The 18,322-nt window shown below is 36.1% G+C and overlaps 1 protein-coding gene across 9 annotated transcripts in view; it reads left to right on the top strand.

The window, feature by feature from the left end:
* Positions 1–18,322, top strand: part of Kdm6a (lysine demethylase 6A) — a 186,898-nt gene that overhangs the window by 96,747 nt on the left and 71,829 nt on the right. For all 9 annotated transcript variants that reach the window (XM_070040585.1, XM_070040582.1, XM_070040586.1 and 6 more), the window contains exons 7-8: positions 13,265–13,319; positions 16,337–16,371. In XM_070040585.1, coding sequence (XP_069896686.1) covers positions 13,265–13,319; positions 16,337–16,371 — 90 coding nt within the window. The remainder of the gene's footprint in view (positions 1–13,264; positions 13,320–16,336; positions 16,372–18,322) is intronic.

The following is an 18,322-nucleotide window of genomic DNA, read 5'->3' as shown; positions in this document are numbered from 1 at the left end:
AGAAATCAAAGTTTTAAAATTCTTGTAAGTTAAGGAGACAGTATCAGCAACCCTAAATAGACTTGTTTTGTATGCAGTAACATACATTTAGCTCTCTATATATTGTATAAAAAAAGAACATTTGCTGGATATGTTGCATGTATTAAACTTAGATATTTCTAACACTGTAAACTTTCATACAATATTTAAAGTTTAAACACATCCTGTGTATTATTAGTAGAGTGTTAAATTACAGTCACTTAATATAAATCAGTGCTTAGATAGACTGATTTATTTAGGGCTGTTTCCAAACCTGACAAAATTATCAGAATATATGAAGAATTTTGTGGGGGAGGGGAGCAATCTTGGGGTTGGAACTTGGAATTTTATGGCTACCGCTGAGCCATTACTCCAGCTGTATAAACAACTATTTTGATAAAATAACATCTTTCCTCTAGTGTTTGGCATATATTAATAAGAACAGAATATTTTAAAGACAGCATTGTTATAGACACGGAAAATTAATTTTTGTTTTCCATCAGTAAATAAATTTATACTTTAGAAAATCTTAGGTGTTGTTTTTCTTAGTTTACATGAACTAAACAAGGAAATCTTAAAGTATAGATTAAAAATATTTTAATCTATAGCCAACTTAATTACACATCCAAACCTTTTATAAATTCTATTTTTAATATACTGAAGACCTTTTATACATTCTGCTATTCTTGTGAACCTTCTGAGACCTTAATACTAATAATCTCTTCCATTTTGGAACAGTCCTTTAGAACAAAAGTAATTACAAGAATTCTTTTCTAAAAACACATCCCCATGTCTTCCTTGCTGATCTCTTTATACTTATTCTTTCCAATTTATATTTTGGAATGATTTTCATAAAAGTTTGGAGCTTAGACAAAATTATTTTTTTCCTGATAAAATCATTAGTGAAGACTCAGAAAGAAAAAAATCTCAAAATATCTTCCTACACACAGCAGTTTATAAAAAGACATTTATTTGTTCTTCAGTAATCAGAGTATCTCTGCCCAATAAAGGAGCTGTATATTCTGGTCAAACAAGGACTCTTTGAGAGAATATACAGTTTATATACCTGTAAGTCAGGAGAGCATTGAGTCATTTGATCTTTGGTTTTGTTAATGCTGATTACCATGCAGCTCTGTTAAGAAAGACACCCAAGGAAGTCAATTAACACAGAAAATTGGATCCTGTTATCGATGAAAATTAATCTTTTAGCTATCTCGAGATACCTAGGGGTCCTCATAGAATATTGGGTGTTGGGCAGTTGGGGCTGGAATAGTAGGAACTCTTTGGTATCTTGAATGGCCAAGGACCTTCATTTTAGAAGCAAGTATGTTCCCGCTACCTCTCTGGAGAGAAGGACTATCCTTTCCCCAGTGTTTTAACTCACGACAGAAGAGTTATGTCCCTGGATCTTGTGACTCCTTAAACCATTTAGCTTTTCAGTTCCCCGTGTGTCTGTAATTATAACATTTCCCATTCCAGTTACCAAAATCCACCTGCTGCTTATAGTTTTTTTTGGGCTGTTGGCTTTCTTTTAGAGGGAAATTTCCATACATAATCATAACCAGTATTTGTCCTTGCCTTCCAGCAAACAGTTGGGTCTGTCCTTCTTAATCTTTTTTTTCTTCCATTAAATACTGATTCTTGAAAACCTCAAAGATGAAATGTACTCATCTTTTCAGTGGAGTCTGAGGACCCATCTTCTATAGGCTATGACAAGTATCTGATGCTTACTGGCAAACCACACCACCAGAAGTGTTTACCACTCAGTTGGATTTGAGCTCCTAGTTTTCTCAGGACCTTTCTTAATCTTACTAAGGACAGGTTAGAGTTTTCATCTTTTCTCTAGGTGAGATTCTCTATCATAATTAACATCTTTCTGCATTGATAGCTTTATTCCTTCAATTATCTCAAGTTGGTTTAGTTTAGTGACACAAACAGTATCAGCATGAATTTGAGCCACTGTCCAAATGCTATGCTTCTCTTCAGACTGCAGCAGAATGATAATAGAACATGTGAGTCTTTCCAGGTTAAGTTGAAAGTGGTAGTTATTCCTCAAATCTATCTAAGAATTTCCCAGGGTCCTCAGGAAAGCATCTGAGGTGGTTTGTTTTGTTTTAACAATGAAGGAGATGGAAACCCTGTGCATGAAGGATTTCAGACTATTTTCCTTGCCTTTTTCAAAATAAATCTAGGTAGAGAGTTGTATTAAAATTAAAGCTCCCATTTACAGGCCAAGATCTTCCGCTATCTAATTTGTATTGAAGCCATATTGTATTAAAATCAATTAACTTCTCATCCTTTACCCCTCAAGTCTCAGTTTTAAAAACTAAACACTTAATGGAGAATCATGAGGAATACTGGCCACTGTTCCCATTCCATCTTCAATTGTCTGTATCTGGCGAGATAGAAGGAAGAAAATTAAAGCAACCCAGAATGTCTCCTCTGGGACATAGAGGAATTCATCCTCTCTTTCTCTTACCTTGCACCCCTCCCTCCCAATTCAGCCCAATTGTCCTTAAAATACTCTTTAAGGACAGATGTCTCCTTATACTTCAGTGAAGAAGGATTAAGCCTATATATATAATATATATATATATATATATATATATATATATATGCATATACATATATATATGTATATATATGTGTATATATATTATTTTTTTTTTTGTAGAAGGCTCCTCCTCTAATCCCAGTTTCTGAACTTCCCTGCCAGCCAGAGAGTCTGGCTGTCTAGTCACATTTAAAGTAAGGACTGGTGGGAACAGGATCTCAGTTTTTAGTAAATGGTGTCTTTATTTATTTATTTATTTTATTGTAAAGATACTATACAGAGGGTTATAGTTACATGAGTGAGGTAATGAGTACACTTCCTCTTGAACATTGTTACCCCCTCCATTGTTTTCCCCCTACCATCCCTTCCCTCCCTACCTTCCCCGAGGTTCTTTTTTTTTGGTTGTGATTAAGTGATTACATAATTTCCGGAATTTTCACAGTATTGTGGAATAATGATGTTCATTTAAAGTCACAAGTTCATTCTAACTTTCCTGGAGCAAATTGTCTATCACAGTCTATAACATATAACGGTGTTCACATGTTATACACCATACATGTGATCAGCAGCATGGGGATATTTAGTAGTGGTTCAACCAGATGAGTGGGAATTCTTTGTTTCTTAAGTCCTGTTAGTTCTGTAGTATCACCTAACATTTTGGATTTAGCATCCACTTATCAGGGAGACCATGTACCGTTTGTCTCTTTGCTTTTGGCTTACCTCGCTCAACATGATTCCTTCTAGCTCCATCCATTTCCCTGCAAATGCCATTATTTTGTCATTTCTAATGGCTGCATAATATTCCATTGTGTATAAATACCACAATTTTTGGATCCATCTGTGGTGGGGCATCTGGGTTGTTTCCATATCCTAGCTATTGTGAACTGTGCTGCAATAAATGTAAATGGTGTCTTTATATTCACCACAAATTAAATCTTTCATTAATAATTATTTTGAGGAACCTGATTTCTGAAACCAAAATTCACTAGTCAGGCAGGAGGAGAGACAGTGGTGATAAAAGGATTGCATCTTTGCTGAAGCTGGTGGGTATCTGTCTTAGGAAGCATGGAAAAAGAATGAATTAGTCCCACAAGAGTTATTTACGGGAATGGGGGTACCTCATAATCATAAAAGCCCAAATGCCTTATTCATGGCAGAACCCAGAGGAAGAGCTGCCCTCTTGCTTTCTAGCTAGTGCCATAACATGAAATATCAGGTCCCAATTTGACTCCCTTTCCCTTTCCCTTTCCTTTCTTCCTCTACCCCCTTCCCTCTCACCCTTCTCCCCTTCCCCCTCTTTCTCTCCCTCTCTCTCCTCTCAACCTTTTATATGAGTATGTTTATTTTTTTATTACCATCAATTAGTTGTACAGGGGTATTTGAACATATCCATTTATGGATACAAAGAATTTTTATCAGTCGCCCCCACTTCCATCAGCCACACTTTTCATCGTCTCTCATTGAATTCCCTACCCCTTCCCCTTCCCCTCCCCTCCCCTCCCCTCCCGCCTTCCCCCTTCCTCCTTCCCTTCCTTTTTCCTTTTTTCCATTTTCTGTTTTCCATTTTCTTTTTTCTTATCCATTTTCCTGTCCTGTCCTGTCCGTTTTTGGTTGATCATGGGCCTTGAACTCAGGGCCTTGATGCTGTCACTGAGCTTTTTCGCTCAAGTCTAGCACACTATCACTTTGAGCCACATCTCCACTTCCAACTTTTCTGGTGGTTAATTGACATTAGAATCTCTCGAACTTTCCTGCCCAGGCTGGCTTCAAACTGCTATCCTCAGATCTCATCCGCCTGAGTAGGTAGGATTACAAACATGATCCACAGATGCCTAGCTCATTGAGTTTCTTATTCTATTTCCACTGAAGCACATAGGTTATTATGATTATAATCACATTCTTTCCCCTCTCTACTTGCCAGAGTATCTCGCTACTACCCACATTTCATTCTAGACGTTTCAACTTTCGAATGCTCTTCTTGTTAACACTGTATTAATTGCTCAGAGGTTTTACCATGGTATCTCACATCCACACATACTATTTTCTGGTCAGGTAATCTTATGCGTTTATGTATGGCTTTTCCCCCTCCTTTAAAAAAATTATTATCTTGAAATAGTTGTACAAAGGGGTTTCTATTATCTCTGCCACCTATCCCATCCCTATCCATCTTCTCAAGATTCAAGATTCTTAGTTCCATTTTCAAGTATGTACATTTTCCCATTCATTCATCTCCCTCCTTTTAGTCCCAATCTTGTCCAATCAAGATATGTTTTAGCTCTACTTTTTTTTGGGGGGGGGGTGTCCAGTCGTGGGGCCTGAACTCTGGGCATGGGTGCTGTCCCTCAACTCTTCAGCTCAAGGCTAGCGCTCTACCACTTGAGCCATCGCACCACTTCTGGCCTTTTCTGCTTATGTGGTGCTGAGGAATCGAACCCAGGGTCTCATGCATACAAGGCAAGCATTCTACCACTGAGCCACCTTCCTAGCCCTCAGCTTTACTTTTGCTAACTCATTTTGTTTAAATGAGGAATCTCTCTCTTGTGTATATCATACTTCAGTCAGTTTGATCATTTATGTGTATACATGGTACTGTATGTGTTTTTTAATATGTATGTATTTTAGGTCTACCAACCACACTTGGGAGAAAAAATGTACCTTTTGTCTTTCTGAGCCTGACTTATTTCACTCAATATGATTTTTTTCAGGTCTATACATTTACCTAAAAATGACATAATATTCTTCCTGATATGTAAAAATTACCTTGTATTTTTAATATTTTTTTACAAAATTGAGTTATGATTAATACGTACATTGCTTAAAACCCAAAAGATATTTTGAAATCATATTCCTTTTTAAATTCCTGTTTTTGTTTTTATTTACTTTTTAGAATTTTTAAGTTGTTATTATAAAGGTGAAGTACAGAAGGGTTACCATTCATAAGTCAGGCAATGAGTACATTTGAGTACCAATGCTGCATTTGTTGTTGTTGGTGGTGGTGATGGTGGGGTGTGTGTGTTGATTTTTAAGCTCATTTTTCCATATCCATTTTTTAAAAAATTATTTATATTAAGAGATTGAAAAGAGCAAAGCATTTAAGGCTGCGGGGGGTGGGTGGTGGTAAGAAAAGCTGTGGACCCCTGTTCCTCTCCTCAGGCCAGAGGATTCAGGGTGTATCTCTTTATTTTGTAGCCTGGGCACAAGAAACTTATTGAAATCAACAGTGCTAAACACTTAGCTTTATGAACTCTGTAAAAATGAGCTATTGTGTTTTTACCATTCCAAAGGAGAGGGCAGATGCAAATAAACTCTTTATGTTCCCCTATTCTTGTAATTCAACATTACTTTTCCCCTCCGTTTATTTCATGACTGCAATTAAGATTTCATGTGGGGCTGGGGATGTGCTTGCCTAGCATGAATCAAGTCCTGGGTTTGATTCCTCAGTATCGCATAAATAGAAAATGCCAGAAGTGGTGCTGTGGCTCAAGTGGTAGAGTGCTAGCCTTGTGCTAGCTCATGGACAGTGCCCAAGCCCTGAGTTCAAACCCCAGGACTGGCCATGTGTTTAGTAAGGATCTTACCACTTATCTCTAAATAAGGTTTTTCTTTTTCTTTTTCTTTTCCTTTTTTGTGTCAGTCCTGAGGCTTGAACTCAAAGCCAGGGTGCTGTCCCTAAGGCTTTTTTTTTTGCTCAAGGCTAGTGTTCTACTACTTGAGCCACATAAGAGTCTAATGGACTTTGTTGCCCTGGCTATCTTTTAGCTGCAATCCTTAGATCTCAGCTTCCTGAGTAGCTAAAATTACAGGTATGAGCTACTGGTGTGTAATGAGATTACATTCTTAATTTGTAAATCAATTCTAATTCTTAATTTGAAATCAATTCTAGAATGGCAGTTTTCCATGCTGTTTTGTTATTTCTGTTCTTCTCTGCTTCAGAAAATATCCTTCTAGTTGGGTTTAGTTGAACTCTATACAGTTACTTCAGTCAGGGTTTTACTTCATAACCTTTTAATGGTATTAATGGGAATTACTTATATTTGAAGCAGTGTTCTCTAAAAGTACTCAATTTTGACATAGTTTTTTTTTTTTAAATAGTATTCCTAATTTTCACATCCTTGGTAGACTGTTAAAATTACTTCTTTGTGAGACTGGTGATTGAAAATAAGATACAATTCCACTTTTGTGCTGACAACCATATTCTTCAATCAGTTACTGGCAATACATCTGTTAAATTTAATGAAGACTGTAGAAATTCTCTGTAATGTTTACATACTAAAATGTTTCTAAACTGTATCAGCTTAAAACCTTTTTGACTTTCAACGGATGATTTTTGTTTATATGCTTTTTAATAGGAACCTCTGGATTGTTGCCAATATAAGTTTTTCTATATTTCCATATTTGAAGATGACAAATGCTAAATGAAGGATTTAATATGAAAGGCATAGGAAGATGAGAATTGCAAAGTTGGGTTGAACTCGAATGAAAAATATGTGTTTTAGCTTGGCATTTTATAGGGTATTGGTGTTTCTTGAATGGTTTCATAATGAAATTATAAAATGTCTACTATAAGTAAAATGATAAAATCCCTAGTTACAATGAAGGCTGCAAAGGCAATTTAAAAAGGAAACAAGAAGATGATCTTACAAAATTCATTTTTTATACAAATGGACACTGTCTGAATGTCTCAGTTCATCAGTTTATTTAGCAAGCCTACCCTCCTTTGATGTGTGACATAGAACTTCTGAGTAAAGTAGCAATTCTGCTTTTTAAAAAATATTGCCCTTTGGGAACTACTTCAATTTCCAGGTGTCCAACGTGATCTGATACCCCTAAAACTCAGGATACTTTTTTGTTGATGGAGCAGGGGGGGGCACTACTATGGTTTGAATTCAGGTCTCATGCCTGGTAGGCTGGTGAGATACTGGTGAGTCATGCTTTCATCCCAAAACTCAGGAATTTTATTGTCATTTAAAAATGCCAGTGTATTAAGGCAGAAATATAAGTTAAGGTGTGGTGATACAGTACCTCCTTTTAGAAACTATCTTTGATATCTGTGAAGTCCTTCTTGTCTTTTATTATTTTTACTTATTGTAGAATGCACAAATCATTTGTTTTACACATTCACCGTTGAACATTTGAATATTACATATTAATTTAATTTTTTCCATACCATAAATTTCTGAAGTATCTGTAATGTTTCTTTATTGGCCCTTTATCCATATATTCTTTCAGTCAACTGTCTGAAAATATTAAAAATTGGCAATTTTCCATTCATTCCCTGTTTTCTTCCTGTTGCTTACTTCTTCCAATTGGCATTATGGAAATTCCAGCAAATTTAATGTTCTAGACTGAGTGATTTGATTTTAGAGAGAAGACTCTAATGTGACTCAGTTTTTTTTTTTTTAAGGGGATTGTAATTAACTGTTGTCTTCAAACAGAATTTTGTGGGAACTTTAAAACTGTAAGTTTTAGTGTTTCTCCTAAGATTTGGCCTAAAATGTGGTGCTAAGAAGGCAAAGAAATTCTCTAGGAATGATCTACAGAATATTAACATACCAGGGCAGTTTTTGTAGAAATTGCTTGAGATACAAACTCAGGTCAAGAGATCTGCATTTTAATTTTTGGGTACTTTTTATTTGTACTTGAGTATCTTTCAGTATTGAAAGTAACATCACCACTACATATTGAATCTCATGAGGCAACTCTTACCACCTATTCATTTTACATAGACTTTAGCAGATACTAAAAATTGTTAGCACATTATTTTGTTATAGTCTTAATGTTACCTCAAAGTCAGCCCAGGTAATCAACCTCATTCCTTCAGTCTGGCAAGACAAGAATTCAGGCAATATTAGAACATAGTGAAAGTGATAGGGAAGTTTATTAGGAAAGATATATGACAGAGAAAGGAGATTATGTGTCATGTTGGAAAGCTGGCACTTTAGTTCATCTTTAGTCACCTTCAGACGTGAGCATTAAATAGGAAGGTCAAGGGACAAAGGTATGCATAGTTTGTGTCTTCATTGTAGGTCTGGTCTAGATTGTCATTATCTCCATTCTGGTTCTCTGGGGGTCCCTAGAAGTTGGTTGTTACTGCTGTCACCACCTCAGGGGAGCAATCTGGTTCCCATGAGATGATTACTGTGGCCTCAGGGTGCAGCCAGATCATTATAGGTAATTATCCTCGCTTGCAGGCAGTTGATGTGTCTTGTAAGGTTCTATTACTCCTTAAGTATAGTTTTAGTTCTTTGTTCATAAAGATATTACCAGTCAATCCTGTTTTTTCTAGAACCCGAAGTGTTTGAAGAATGACTATTGAGAGAAAGACTTAGAACAGTGACAAATACACAATGGAGTCAGAGATGCCAGGCCTTTGGGGTTTGAATACTTATTGGTCACATGACAAATTCCTATCCCCAGGACCAGTCTGTAGGGATGAGTTCAGAAGTTTAATTACAGTATTCTTTTCTGAGTCCTTGTGATCTCATCTTCCATTATATGTTCCTTTTGCATTTTCCCATGGTCCCATAGCTAGCTGAACCTATCATTAAGAAAAGAAAAAAATTCTTGTTATTAGTTACACTGTGTATTTCTTTTTCTTTCTTTTTTTTTTTTTTTTGGGTCAGTCATAGGGCTTGAACTCTGGGCTTGGGCACTGTCCCTCAGCTCTTCAGCTCAAAGCAAGTGCTCTTCCACTTGAGCCACATTGCCACTTAGAGTTTTCTAGTGGTTTATTGGAGATAAGAGTCTCATGGACTTTCCTGCCTAGGCTGGTTTTGAACCTTGATCCTCAGATATCAGCCTCCTCAGTAGCTAGGATTACAGGTGCGAGCCACCAGCACCCGGCCTGTGTATTTCTTTTTCAATCTAACCATCAGCTCTTCATATGTAAAATTCATAATAGTAATTAATATATTTTGTACATATACTGGAATTTGAGTTTGAACCTGGGCCTCAAAAATTCTTGCTTGTTTTTTTGCTCAAGGCTTACAACAACTTGAACCAACCTCTTATTTCCTTCCCCCACCCCTTTCTGGTTAATTGAACATAAGAATCTTGGACTTTTCTGTGCTGGCTGATGTTGAGCCAGGGATCCTCAGATCTGGTCATCCTAAATGGCTAGAATTATAGGCATGCGCTACCATTGCTCAGCACATTGTTGGATATTCATTCATTCATTCATTCATTCATTCATTCATTCATTCATTGTGGCTGGCAAGAAGTTGGATTTATGATTGAGGAAAGTGCAAACCACTTCATTTTTTGTGATTTAAATCTTCCCTTTTCCTTCCAGACACTGGCAGTAGAACTCTGTTTTCATTAGAGTATACCATGTTCCTTTTGACAGATCATGGTCGTTGGTTATTTTACTTTCTTTCCTTCTTTTCCTTTCCTTCCTTTCTTCCTTCCTTCCTTCCTTCCTTCCTTCCTTCCTTCCTTCCTTCCTTCCTTCCTTCCTTCCTTTCTCTTTCTTTCTTTCTTTCTTTCTTCCTTTCTTTCTTTCTTTCTTTCTTTCTTTCTTTCTTTCTTCCTTCCTTCCTTCCTTCCTTCCTTCCTTCCTTCCTTCCTTCCTTCCTTTCTTTCTTTCTTTCTTTCTTTCTTTCTTTCTTTCTTTCTTTCTTTCTTTCTTTCTTTCTTCCTTCCTTCCTTCCTTTCTTTCTTTCTTCCTTTCTTTCTTTCTTTCTTTCTTTCTTCCTTTCTTTCTTTCTTTCTTCCTTCCTTCCTTTCTTCCTTTCTTTCTTTCTTCCTTTCTTTCTTCCTTTCTTTCTTTCTTTCTTTCTTTCTTTCTTTCTTTCTTTCTTTCTTTCTTCCTTCCTTTCTTTCTTCCTTTCTTTCTTTCTTCCTTCCTTTCTTCCTTTCTTTCTTCCTTCCTTTCTTTCTTTCTTTCTTTCTTTCTTCCTTTCTTTCTTTCTTTCTTTCTTCCTTTCTTCCTTTCTTTCTTCCTTCCTTTCTTTCTTTCTTTCTTCCTTCCTTTCTTTCTTTCTTTCTTTCTTTCTTCCTTTCTTTCTTTCTTTCTTTCTTCCTTTCTTTCTTTCTTTCTTTCTTTCTTTCTTTCTTCCTTTCTTTCTTCCTTCCTTCCTTCCTTTCTTTCTTTCTTTCTTTCTTTCTTTCTTTCTTTCTTTCTTTCTTTCTTTCTTTCTTTCTTTCTTTCTTTCTTTCTTTCTTTCTTCCTTCCTTCCTTCCTTCCTTCCTTTCTTTCTTTCTTTCTTTCTTTCTTTCTTTCTTTCTTTCTTTCTTTCTTTCTTTCTTTCTTTCTTTCTCTCTCTCTTTCTTTCTTTCTTTCTTTCTTTCTTTCTTCTTCCGGTCGTGGGGCCTGAACTCTGGGCCTGGGCACTGTCCCTCAGCTCTTCAGCTCAAGGCTAACACTCTACCACTTGAGCCACAGCGCCTCTTCCGGCTTTTTTCTTTTTTCTTATGTGGTGTTGAGGAATCGAACCCAGGGCCTCCTCCATGCAAGGCAAGCACTCTACCACTGAGCTACCTTCCCAGCCCCTCCCTCCCTCCCTCCCTCCCTCCCTCCCTTCCTTCCTTCCTTCCTTCCTCTCTTTCCCTTCCTTCCTTCCTTCTTTCCTTCCTTCCTTCCTTCCTTCCTTCCTTCCTTCCTTCCTTCCTTCCTTCCTTCCTTCCTTCCTTCCTTCCTCCCTCCCTCCCTCCCTCCCTCCCTCCCTCCCTCCCTTCCTTCCTTCCTTCCTTCCTTCCTTCCTTCCTTCCTTCCTTCCTTCCTTCCTTCCTTCCTTCCGGTCGTGGGGCCTGAACTCTGGGCCTGGGCACTGTCCCTCAGCTCTTCAGCTCAAGGCTAACACTCTACCACTTGAGCCACAGCGCCTCTTCCGGCTTTTTTCTTTTTTCTTATGTGGTGTTGAGGAATCGAACCCAGGGCCTCCTCCATGCAAGGCAAGCACTCTACCACTGAGCCACCTTCCCAGCCCCTCCCTCCCTCCCCTCCCTCCCTTCCTTCCTTCCTTCCTTCCTTCCTTCCTTCCTTCCTTCCTTCCTTTTTCTTTTTCTTTTTCTTTCTTTCTTTCTCTTTCTTTCTTTCTTTCTTTCTTTCTCTTTCTTTCTTTCTTTCTTTCTTTCTTTCTTTCTTTCTTTCTTTCTTTCTTTCTTTCTTTCTTTCCTTCTTTCTCTCTTTCTCTCTTTCTCTCTTTCTCTCTTTCTCTCTCTCTTTCTTTCTTTCTTAGAAAAACTCTTCCTCTGTTCTTACTTGTATTTAACCTTGCAACCTGGGTACTATTTTTAATAGCTTGTGCCTATGACTGTTTACTTTCAATGCTAAAAATGTAGATACTTAAAAAAGCAAATTTGGATTTTTGGAACTATATTTTGTTTTAGAAGCATTAAAAAAAAGGCTTTTATTTTCCTTTAATTGAAGTTTTGATGTCAAATCTAGTGCTTGTTATCCTCTCTTAATTTGCTTATATACCCACCAGGTATGCTTAGTACTTTGCATTCTTAAAAATTTACGTCATACATTAGTGTTGAACCTTTTGTAGGCAAGTTGATATTATTAGGAGATACTATATTATTAGGAGAAACTATTTTATTAGAAGATACTATATTGGTGCTTTTAACTGTCCAAGGGGCTAAACAAATACATACACATGTATTATAAAACTATTTCATGGATCAACTTGAAATAGCCTATTTAAAAAGTGATATAGTACAACTCTTATTGAATAATCAGTAAAAATTGATAGATTTTGTTTTTGCTTTTTTTGTCAGTTGTGACCCTTGAACTCCTGTCTGGTCTGTCCCTGAGCTCTTTTTGCTCAAGGCTAGCATTCTACCACTTTGAGCCACAGCTCCACTTCTGGTTTTCTGGTTTTTGTTTGTTGTTGTTGTTTTGTTTTGAAATAGTAGTCTCACAGACTTTCCTGCCCAGGCTGGCTCTGAACCGTGATCCTCTGATCTCAGCCTCCTGCGTAGCTAGAATTACAGGTATGAGCCTGTAATCAACCTGTCCTGGTTGATAGTTTTATCCTCTCATTTTGTTTTTTACTTTCCAAAGTTCAAGGCTCATTTTAAAATAAAAGAGTTGTTCTAATACTGATGTCACTGGAATTTTGTTTTAATGGTGAAGTTTTCTTTTCTCTTCTTTTCTTTTTTCTTTTTTTTTTTTTTTTCTTTTTGCCGATTGTGGGCCCTGAACTCTGGACCTGGGCGCTGTCCCTCAGCTTTTCAGCTCAAGGCGATCGCTCTACCACTTGAGCTACAGCGCCACTTCCTGTTTTCCAGTGGTTTATTGGAGATAAGAGTTTCTCGGACTTTCTTGCCGGGGCTTGCTTTGAACCATGATCTTCAGATCTCAGCCTCCTGAGTAGCTAGGATTACAGGCGTGAGCGCCCGGCAGTGGTGAAGTTTTCTATTTAAAGTTTTATAGCACTTCCTATTTATAATTGTAGAGTTAAACCCTCAAGTTGTTTCATGTAAATTAAAAATTCATTGAGTAAACTTGATAAAAAATAGTATTCAAATTCTCTATTCTTAACTATTTTGGAGAAAGTAGCCCAACCAAATAACATGTTTTTTGTAAACAGTAAATGTTTAAAATGATTCCATTTGGTTGGCTAGTACATTTTATTTGCATAGCATAGTTTCTGTATTGTGTGAGATCTTATATACCTGAAAATATTTTAAGACCTTCTTAATATGAACTAATTCAATGCAATAATTTTCTTACTCTTCTCTTTGCAGCATTTTCAGTTGGCTTTGATTGACTGTAATCCCTGCACTTTGTCCAGTGCTGAAAGTAAGTATCAAGTACCATAGTTTTCTATATGTATTCAGATAGTTTTATTACAAATAATAACAAAAACCTAAAATAATAATCTGATAAATTTTGTGCATTTTTTCTTCTAAACTGTTACTGTAATTGTATTGGTTGCCATGGCTACTTGTTCACCAGATATTGTGAACAGCCTGTGTCTAAAATAGATAGGACAGTGGCCGTGCTGTTGAATTAAAATTATCTGTACTAAAGAGCCAAGATCAATGGTGTGTGTGTGTGTGTGTGTGTGTGTGTGTGTGTGTGTGTGTGTGTGTGTGTGTGTGTGTCTGTCTGTCTGTCTGTCTGTCTGTCTGTCTGTCTGTCTGTCTGTCTGTCTGTGTACACATATTTACTTGGGAATAAAAGCAAGGTTTGTCAGTCTTTTAGGGAAAGAATATACACAGCTGCTTTTGCTGCATATATCTCACTGATTTTGCTGTATGTTATTAAAATTGCTGGGGTTTTGAAGACATTTTGAAGGTGGGGGGAGAGTGTTTTTCTCCTGTTGCATTGGTGTTGGTATTGGAGTTTGAACTCAGGGCTTGATGTTCTTACCTGGCTTTTTCCAATCTAGGATGGAGTTCTACTACTTGAGCCACACCTCTACTTTTAGCTTTTTGCTGGTTAACTGGAGATAAAATTCTCAATATTTTTACTTGTCTGCCTGGGCTGGCTTTGAACTGAGATCCTGAGATCTCAGTCTAGAATTATTGCCTGGCTTTTAGAGTTTTTATTGTACTTTTATATATCATATTTAAAATTTGAGATGATTTCACTTAGTTTAAGAAAACCACTTTTATGAAGTATATTCTGACAGTGACTTTCTATTAAACAATTACTTTCTGTTTCCGTATAGATTTCTTCTCCAAGTGTGATTGGGTTGATATTATGATGTGTTTATCACTAAATATATTTTGTTATATTTGTTTACTTAGTGTACTTTTAAAATATCCAATAAATAAAGAATTATCTGTAGACCCAAAACAATTCTTACTTGAAAAATAAATAATTTAAGTCTAGGAAAAGTTGAATAATTCTAAATGAAAATCAAATTATTGGTGCCTTTTAGCTTGAAGTGGCAAAAAGAACAAAGAGTTCATTTGAGGAGTGCAGAAAGATCATAGGAAAATTTAGTGTTTGCCCAGCTTGCCTGTGATTTCAGTCATCTCCTTGACTACACTATATTCAAAAATGGATTAGTAGTCTCAGTGTTAGAAATGTCTAAGGAAATAGTTGTACCAACGAATAAATGGTTGAATTTTTATGGAGTTTGGGAAGACTGCAGTGGAGAAGTGTATCTCAGTAGTCTAGCATGCCTAAAACCCTGGCTTCCATCCCTAGCACCCCATCCCGATGCTAAAGTAGAAATTAAGTAAAATGAACTTTTGAAACATCTCTATAGCAGAAATGCTTCTAAGGCCGTTTAAGAGGTATTAGTTACAGTTTGTGGTTTGAAAAGTAGAATCATGGTCATGTGAGATTTTTCATTATGATTGCCTCAGAATAAAGTGGTTGTCTATTCGTATTAATTTTAATTATAAAGTAATAGTTTAAGTTCAGTACTTTTATGGCAATGTTTGGTAAAAATGCTCATTTCAATTGAGATTAAGTGGAGCCTTCTTGTACAATTTACTTTATCTTGAAGAAGACTTTTCAAAAGTTTAATTGTGTGGTGTTTTTCACAGTACAAAAGATGTCATTGGATATTGTCATGCATAGGATAGTGAGGTTCATTTCATAGAGCCTAGAAGAAGACACTATGAAAACTACGTTTGGAGTGATAGTAGAATGCTTGTTCACTATTGACCATCTCTCTATTCTCCCTACCATCTCTATTAGAAGAATAAAAACATTGGGGGGAAATAGGCATAGAATTTTCCATCTCTTCCTCACTTTTAATCAGCAATAGTCTCCCTCCATTTTGATTTAACCTCTCAAAAAGAGCTGCACTAGAATTGGAAGTGAGGAAGAAGAAACCCTTCCCTCTGTTGTCCCCCCCCCTTCTCTACCCTTGTTTTCCTTCCCTCTAATAACTTTGTTATTATTTTTGTGTATTTTTACAAAATATATTTTATCTTTAAAGAGGATCTTTTTTTGCCTTAATATTTGAGTATAATATCTAATTTACAGAGGTTTAGTAGTTTTGATCCAAATATAGTAATTTCAAGTTCATTATATATTTTACTTGTCTTGCTTGTATGACAAGTATTTCATAGTTATTTAGTTAATCTGTTGCCATGTGTTGATTTAAGGAATAGGCATCAAAAATCCTTCTCAGAGGTAAATAAAAAAGGAGTCTTCCAGACCTTGCCCAGCACGTCTGAATTATACTCTCATGAATCTGTATTACTAACAAGCCTTCCAGATAAATCTTATAAGAATCGATGAGAGAGTTCAGGGTACACACCACAGTGAGAACTCATTGTGGTAGCTTTTTTCAAGATATATGTGTTAATATTGGAGCAGTTTACTTCTTGTATTCTAAAGTGGTTTCTTTTTTTTTTTTCTTTTAAAATGCTAAAGTGGTCCAGTTCTAAAGATCTAAAAATGCAAATAAAACTTCTTTCTTTTTTAAATTGGCACTATTATCCTTATTTATGTCTTCTATATAAATGCTGCTTATAGAAAATCTAGTATGTGAGAAGAACCTGCTGGTTTTCTTGGTAGTAATAGTTTTGTATTAAATTTTTTAACTGTACTGTATTTTTTGTCTTGAAGCTTTGAAAATATTATGTGTTCAAGTACATGAAATATATAGATTTTCTCTATTTAATGTTGCTGTTGGTTAACACTAATTACATGGCAGAAAACTTGATAATGACCAATGAGTATATAAGGTATCTTACCATGTTTGTCCTTTATAGGCTTGTTTGTGTATTTTCTAATACTTAAATCTATGTATTGTAGCTCATACTTACCATTATATTTTATTATTTTTACCTAATTTACCTCAAACCCTGATGTACTTTTAATGATTTTTTGTTTTCCATCCTTTGCAGTTCAGTTTCACATTGCCCACTTATATGAAACACAGGTGAGTGTTTTAACTTACCTAACTTTAAAAAAAGAGAAACAACCAGGATCATTATTTCTATCATGAGCATGAAATATTATACAGATAGTTTAATGGATTTCTGGCCATTATCTCTTCCATAAATTTTCTATTATACTCATTAAATGTGGTTGGTCAATATGTTGCTTAGCGAAACATTTTTTAAGAAGTTTCATTGAATATGACTTGCCTCTAAGCTTGGTTTGCAAGCTCAAATGGCTGTATTTAAGATTTCCCTTATTTGTGATACAAAATGCCTCATTTTCTTTTCAAAATGTTATAGATGCCTGTTGGAATGCATTGTTTTCAAATAATTTCCTTCATTTTTTCTTAAGATAGAGTTCTGTGTCTCACTATTTAAAATTATCTCATAATGTCATCACCATTACTTTCATAGCTGCTTTATTTTCAAACGTTTTCAATTTAATTTTAGAACATTTTGTTTTGTGTATGGCACTATTTTGCTTTAATGTATGACAAAAGGTATAACACACTGACTATATGCAGTGCCATGGAATAGCAGGGATAAATTTGTATGGCAAAAAAATTTGGCAAACCTAGTTTGTGGCAACCCCTTACCCCCAGTTTCATAACAGCTTTTAAGGAAAATAATATGATTTGTTATATGTGTGCATAATATCTCTTTCTTACCTCCCTTCCTCCCTTCCTTCTTTCTTACTGGGGCTCGAATTTTGGGCACTGTTTCAGACCTCCTTTTGCTCAAAGCTAGCACTATTCTGTTTGAGCCACACCTCCACTTCTAGCTCTTTGTAGTTAATTGGAGTCTCTCAGACATTTCCTGCCAGGGCTGGCTTCTAACTGTGATCTTCAGATCTCAGCTTCCTGAGTCGTTACAGCTGTGAAGCTACCAGTGCCTGGCTGAATAATTTCTTATTTCGATATTTTTACCTGAGTATAATGGTATATAGTATGTTACATAAAAACATATGGTCCTCCTGTAACTCATTATTAATATCACTATGGAATGTAATCAGATACTTTGAGATCAATTAAGCTAGTGGATCTCAAACCCAGCTATGAAGCAGAATAATATGGGAAACATTACAAATCAGTCACTTGAGGAGCTTTAAAAAAAATCAGACTCCTTTGTAACACTAATATTACCTCTGCTCCCATGCTTACTGAATCAGAACTGATGCATATTCAGGTTGAATTCTAACCTTCCCTAAAACCCATTTTGTGATTCTTGATGGGATCTGTCACTAGCTGAAGCATTTCTCACTTTTATCTTTAATGAATATTTTTCAGGAGATGGAATTCTGTTTATTTGGCTGCTTTGAAATTTATATTCAGTTATCTTGGCACTCATTGTTTCTTATGAAAAATGGTCTATCAGTCTTATTGTTGAATCCTGTAACTGTAATATAAGGACATGGGTCTCTGGCATTGGTTTTTTTTTTTTTTTTTTTTTTTTTTCATTTCATGAATTTCACCCCTTTCATTTAATGAATTTCACCAGTCAATCAAATTAAATAAAACCAAAAGAACCAAACTCAGGACAAGCAGAGTGGGAGTTATTAGGTAACAAACAGTGAAATGATGATCTGCTGAAATGTTTCCCTGCTTTTCATTCTGTAAAAATATAGCATGCTTTCCAAAAGCAAGATAAAAGTTATGATAGTCCTAAGCCAAAAAGGGCTCATAATGTCTAAGTGATAATGTGAAAATTTGAATTTGTTGGAAAGCAACATGTCTGTAGAAATCAAAATCAAGCCAGGTGTCAGTGGCTCATGCCTGTAATCCTAGCTATGCAAGAGATGGAGATCTGAGGATCACAGTTCAAAGCCAGCTCAGGCAAGAAAGTCTGTGAGAGTTGTAGCTCCAGTCCAGTTACACACACACACACACACACACACACACACACACACACACACACACACACACACACACACACACACACACACACACACAC

Source organism: Dipodomys merriami, unplaced genomic scaffold (genome assembly GCF_024711535.1).
Source record: "Dipodomys merriami isolate MVZ:Mamm:240054 unplaced genomic scaffold, mDipMer1.0.p SCAF_3, whole genome shotgun sequence".
Classification (NCBI taxonomy): Eukaryota; Metazoa; Chordata; class Mammalia; order Rodentia; family Heteromyidae; genus Dipodomys; species Dipodomys merriami.
The sequence above is the reverse complement of the archived record's forward strand: the minus strand, read 5'-3'. Positions and strand labels throughout refer to the sequence as shown.